A 6,119-nucleotide genomic window follows, 5' to 3' on the forward strand; every position below is an offset into this window, starting at 1 on the left:
ACTTGTTTACTTGTCCCTCTTCTGTCTTCTCCCTCAGGGTTGGGAACTGCAGGATGACACAAGGACAGGGACCCTGTCTTGTTTAGCTCATTGTGCTCAGCAGGAGAACCAGGTTCATAGGAGGCCTGCAACTCACATTTATGAACGAGTTTATGAAAGGCAAGCCTTCCTAGGTCCATTTCATGGATGAGGAAACTGGGGGGAGGGGAGGAAAAGAGAGAGGGAGGGAGGGAGACAGACATGCAGTTTCAGTCTGCTGGTGTGCAGCTCCAGGCGGGTGGTGTGGTCTGGTCCCCCGGGCAGGCGCCTAGGTCCCCGGCAGCCGCCTAGGTCCCGGAGCAGCCTAGGCGTCCCCGTGCGGGGGGCGGGGGGGGGGCGTGGGCGGAGGTGGCGCAGGAGGGAGCAGAGCCCGCAGCGGGAAGACCGGCAAGGCGGCTCCGCTTTGTATGCAGAGTGCTGTGGCCGCTGGAGCAGGTGAGGCGGCGCGGTTCTGGCGGCCGGCCCCGTGGGTCTCTGGTGCGGAGGGGCCCTGGCGACTGAGAATGGTGCACAGGATGAGCTTTACAGAGCCCCAGGCTCAGAGCAGCACAACCAGGGTTGGGGGTAGCACCCTACCCCTTATCTGGATTTGGACTTCCACAACCTCAGTGCCCTCACTTGAAACGTGGGTGGCATGCTACCTTGCTCTGTGAGCTGCGAGTAGAGGAGGTAAAGTGTGCATGGAAAGTGTCTGGCCACCGCGGGCATTAGGAAACAGGAGCTGTTTGATGAAATTTCAGGAAACAAAGCTGACGTCCTTTTCTCCATTCTTACCTCATTAGGAGATTGATAGTATTTATATTATTTGTTCGTTTTTCTCTGACCGATGGGGAAGGTGGGATGCAATGGAGGTCTTCCCCCAGGGTTTCAGGTGTTCCCACCTTGAGAGCTTCCGGGAAAAGAAACCGGAAGCTCAAAGACATTCCATTCATACCGATTTTAGCTTTGAGGTGTATCTGCATTCCTGGTGGTCAGTTAACTCTAGTCTGGGAGGGACATGGCTGTATGTTTCATCTTTGCAGCCCTGTTTGTAGCCTGGGGCTTGGTACAAGTTTATTGAGTGGACGAGTGAATGAAGTCCGGGCAAATTTCTGGAGCCCTCTGCATTTGGTAACTCTGCTCTGGTCCTGCTGCACTTGGCTAGTTTGGAACTGCTGGTATGGCTCCCCATCATTAACCAGCCTTAGCTGATGGTCAACCAGAGCCTTGGATTTCTGCTCTGAACATAGTGCATCCCCTACAGTTTCAGGCAGCTGTGGCTGTTTTTATGACTTAAATACTGGACCTTACACTTGTCCCTGATATATTTCATTTTTTTCACATTCATTTCCAAATGACTCTTTTTGCCAGATGACCATGGTGCCAGAAAAATCCTTCTGCCTATGAGGTTTGTTAACCAAAATAACAGACTACAAACTGTCTGGAATTTGTGCCTTGATCTTGTAAATGGCCAGATGGGACTCATCTTTAAAAGCCAGATCAAATGCATGATGTGTGACATTTATGACAGGTGACAGATAGATTTTACTGATCTCATGTTAATTTTGGCCATACTTTGCAATAACTGCTACTAACTTAGCACTTGATCATGAAGAACAGATATATGCTCACAAATAGACATAACCATTATATGGGACTTTACGAATATCGGGAATAGGGTATTCCTCTGTAAACTGTGTTTATCAAAATGGGGCCCCAGAACCACATGCATCAGAATCACATAAGCCACTTGTTAAAATACAGATTCCTGGGTCACATCCCAGACTCACTTAACTGCATCTCCTGAAGGGCTCTGGATTGCACTTTCAACATGCTCTGGAGTGATTCTGATGGTTCCCTGAAGGTTGAGAACTACTAGTGGGATTAATGACAACTAGAGGATTTATGAGGATGTTGTCACGATAGTGTGTATAATGATATGGTGGCTCTCCATGTCAAAATATCTGTCATTAGCATTACCAGCTGGAGGCTCTGGAGACCAAATTCCAATTTAATCTTGGCAGAGGATCTCTTGTGTTGAGGTGGCATGAGAGAAAAATGGACAGGCTGCGCTAGGTCATGGAGGTATGGACCAGGTTGGTGTGTTTGGGAACTGCAAGCTGTTTTAGGTGACTTGAGCATAGGCATGGAAGAGGTCCATAACAAGGGTGGTAGGCATCCCACGACCTTGGCCAGGCATGTCTTGGGAAGGAGGAGAGAGCCAGTGTGTTGATGGCTCAGTTTTTGCGTACCTGGCAGTCTTCATATTTGCCATGTGTCACCTGAGAAACAAGACTGGCAGGGCAGTTAGTGTCTGAGACCAGGAGAGCGCACTGTGTGTCATGCCCCAAGAATTTGGTTCTATCCTAGAAGTCATGGTGTGCCATGAAAAGTCCTGAGCACACTTTGGCATTTGCTGCTGTTTCTATTTGGATAAAATATGACAAAGTGATTTCTACTCACATTCCCCGAACAGTTCTATCCCTGAACTTTGCATACAATGATCTGATTCCTTTATCATCAAACCGTTTCAAAGCCTGAGGTTAAGGAGAACTTTTGAAACAAGTTCCGGCATCAGACAGACCTGGGTTTGAATCTGAACCCCATTACTTATTAGCTGTATGACTGTGGGTAAGTTGCTTTACATCTTTGAGTCTCAGGTTCTCTACGTCCCAGCCTTGGGGTTGAAGCAGCTGTGATTACCCCTACCTGGACCCCGCTCCTCCCTGAATTCCATACAGGAGGCACGATCCCTGAGTACCATTTGTCTCTTTCCTTTGTAGGTGTCATTCCTGAATCTCCTGATATTTTCTCACATGCACCATGAACATCTCTCACTTCCTATCCTTGCTGCTCCCAGGATCCCTGCAGGGTCAAAACAGAAGCAAGTCAAAGGGCATCCTGTACAACTTCTCTGACCATTGCCAGGATTCTGTAGACCTGATGGTCTTCATTGTTACCTCCTATAGCATTGAGACCATTGTGGGGGTCCTAGGCAACCTCTGCCTGATATATGTGACAATTAGGCAGAAGGAGAAGGCCAATGTAACCAACTTGCTCATTGCCAATCTGGCCTTCTCTGATTTCCTCATGTGTCTCATCTGCCAGCCGCTCACGGCTATCTACACGATCATGGACTACTGGGTCTTTGGCAAGGCCCTTTGCAAGATGTCAGCCTTCATCCAGTGTATGTCAGTGACAGTCTCCATCCTCTCGCTTGTCCTTGTGGCCCTGGAGAGGCATCAGCTTATCATCAACCCAACAGGCTGGAAGCCCAGTATCTCACAGGCCTACCTGGGGATTGTGGTCATCTGGCTCATTGCCTGTTTGCTCTCTCTGCCCTTCTTAGCCAACAGTGTCCTGGAGAATGTCTTTCACAAGAACCACTCCAAGGCTCTAGAATTTCTGGCGGATAAGGTGGTCTGTACTGAGTCCTGGCCACTGGACCACCCCCGCATCATCTACACCACCTTCTTGCTGCTCTTCCAGTACTGCATCCCACTGGCCTTCATCCTGGTCTGCTATGTGCGCATCTACCAGCGCCTGCGGAAGCGGAGGCGGGTGTTCTGCAAGGGCACCTACAACTCGCAGGCTTGGCAGATGAAGCAGATCAACAGGATCCTTGTGGCAATGGTGGCTGCTTTTGCCCTGCTCTGGCTGCCCTTGCATGTGTTCAACAGCTTGGAGGACTGGTACCATGAGGCCATCCCCATTTGTCACAGCAACCTCATCTTCTTGATGTGCCATCTGCTCGCCATGGCTTCCACCTGTGTCAATCCTTTCATCTATGGCTTTCTCAACACCAATTTCAAGAAGGAGGTCAAGGCACTGGTGCTGACTTGCCAACGGAGCACCCCCGTGGAGGAGTCTGAGCAGCTCCCCCTGTCCACAGTACACACAGAAGTCTCCAAAGGGTCTCTCAGGCTCAATGGCAGGTCCAACCCTATTTAGCCAGGTCCAGGGTATCTCCCTGCCAGGTTCCTTCACTTAGCTAAGTGAGCATGCTGCAAGTTGAGGGTGGCACTCCATCTTTAATGGCTTTCTGGGACCCAGATTGGTTGGCAAGAGCCTGTTTTTACATTAATTTGCATTGTGAAGCCTGATTTCAGATGATTCAGCTATTTGTTCCTGGGAAAATTCTGAGTTTGGATTCTGCAGGTCACAGTATACCTCACAGCTTGAGCAAATGCCAGAACTGGAGATAGTAGGGTTCATTTTGGGAACTCAACAAAAGATGCTCAGCCTGGGAACCTAGAGGTTTCATCTCTACCAATGAGACTGCAAGGTTGCTGTGAGGTGAGAGAAGGAGCATGTGGAAGGAGCTTTGGACCTTGGTCAGCCCCTAACCTCTGTGAGAGATGATGTTTTTGGATAGACTTTGTAATAGGTATAGAATTCTATGGAGGCAAGACAGCGGGGTTACTATTGTCTGTTTAGTACATCCAGCTGCAGAGAACAGATCTTGGTACCCTAGGGTTCTCAACACTCCTCTGCAGTAGGAAAATCAGCCCTGAGCAGCAGGAATTCCAGGATTCACACCTTACTCCATCCTTTTTCTCTTTCATTTCATCTGTTACCTTGTATGGAAATACACCTGCAAGTATCTCCTCTTGAAAAGATTGTGAGCACCTTGAGGGTGACATCTGTATTGTCATAGATCCTGTGTCCTCCATGCCTCAGACAGGCCCTGGTGCAGGGAGAGAACTCCAGGAAGCTTTGTCATAGTAAACATATGGGAAAGATGCCCTTGCTGAATGCTTAACCAAGGAAAGGTGCCCTGAGCCATGCTCCATCCAGCATGGGAAGGACCCAGGCTGCTGTAGCTACCCACTATTGCCTGTACTTCCTTGTCTCCCAAGTCCTCTCTTGACAAGGTAGCTGGCTAGGGACTCTGCAACCCTCTCCAGTGTTGACCCACTGTCGAGGCCTACAGTACTCAAAGCTGTGACTCCAGCCTCCTTCATTCCTCACTCTGACCACTGAACTGACTTTCTCTAGGAGATATGCTATGATTCCTCCAAAGCCTCCTCATGACTTTGGGCCTCCCAATGGCCTTCAGCAGTGGCAGGAGCAGGGAATACTTGGAGTCTGGATTAATGGGATACTGACTGGAAAGAGCAGGGGGTCTCCCTTCCTCCAGTCAGCCAGGGAAAATGAAGAAAGGGCCTCAATGAGTGTGCATATCTCACCATAGAGGTCATAGCCCAATCTTATGGATGCCGAACCAGATCCAAGGCTTTATCTGTGTGTGGACTTTCTCTTGCAGGGAAGGAAATGTCAAGATTGCTCATGGGCCACCTTGGATGAGATGTCCAGGCCCGGAGCTAGACCTACTCACCCTCTTGCAGAGTAGACAGTGGCTGGATCCACCATGGTCTCCCAGGGCAGGGTATTCAGGTACCCAGAACCCTCAAGGGATCTCACTGTGAGCTCCTGGGATTGGTTCCACACAGGGGATCTGGCAAAGGGCCAGACAGCAGAAGATTGAACAGACCAAGAACCTAGGCAGCCAACTCCTAAGACAAGTGCTCTTTTTGCCACCAGTTCCTTTCTTGGAGCTGTTTGTTTTGTCCCAGGTTTTGGCCATATCTCCAATTCTGTTCCTTTGAGTAACTTTCTTGGATGCAGATCGTGCTTGTCTTCTGGTGCCATTTGCTGCTGGCTGCTCCAGATAACCACCTGCCAGCAAAGCCCAGGCCCTAAGAACCATCCAACAAGATGTCATTGACAAAGCTCCCCAAGGAATCGGGGGTCTCAGGTCCCTCCAGATCTCACGCAATTGCTTGGAGTTTGCTTCACATCATTCCTTCCACTGGTGTCAAGATACTTGAGGAAAAGAGTACTTTAGGGTGCTGGCATGCTTGAGGATCAGGGTACCAGGCTTCGCATCTTGTGAAGGTGCTTGGCATTAGGTATTGGGGTAGTGGGTGGAAGCCTCATTGAGTGTCTTCTGTGCTCCCCTCACCTTGCTTAGGTTGACACAGCCTGCTAAATAGTTGTCTCCTGTTCCCAGTTCATAATGACCCTTGGGACTGCCCATTGCTAAGCACCCTGGGAACTTGCTGCTCAAAGTGTCTTCAGAAGACCAGCAGCCTTAGTAT

General features: G+C 49.6%; 1 protein-coding gene across 2 annotated transcripts; it reads left to right on the plus strand.

The window, feature by feature from the left end:
- The first annotated feature begins 401 nt into the window (after positions 1–401).
- On the plus strand, positions 402–3,969 carry NPY4R2 (neuropeptide Y receptor Y4-2). Of its 2 annotated transcripts, none has more exons than XM_023527881.1 (2): positions 402–474; positions 2,802–3,969. In XM_023527881.1, the coding sequence occupies exon 2, from the start codon at positions 2,842–2,844 to the stop codon at positions 3,967–3,969; it is 1,128 nt and encodes a 375-aa protein (XP_023383649.1). In that variant the 5' UTR covers positions 402–474; positions 2,802–2,841. The 2 variants fall into 2 exon arrangements, with proteins under 2 accessions (XP_023383649.1, XP_011353678.1); XM_011355376.1 differs by lacking the exon at positions 402–474 and adding an exon at positions 644–708.
- Positions 3,970–6,119: the final 2,150 nt, after the last annotated feature.

Source organism: Pteropus vampyrus, unplaced genomic scaffold (genome assembly GCF_000151845.1).
Source record: "Pteropus vampyrus isolate Shadow unplaced genomic scaffold, Pvam_2.0 Scaffold20, whole genome shotgun sequence".
In the NCBI taxonomy this organism is placed as follows: domain Eukaryota; kingdom Metazoa; phylum Chordata; class Mammalia; order Chiroptera; family Pteropodidae; genus Pteropus; species Pteropus vampyrus.

Coding starts and splice junctions, on each gene's coding strand:
- NPY4R2 (XM_023527881.1), top strand. CDS start 2,842: ATGAACATCTCTCACTTCCTATCCTTGCTGCTCCCAGGATCCCTGCAG.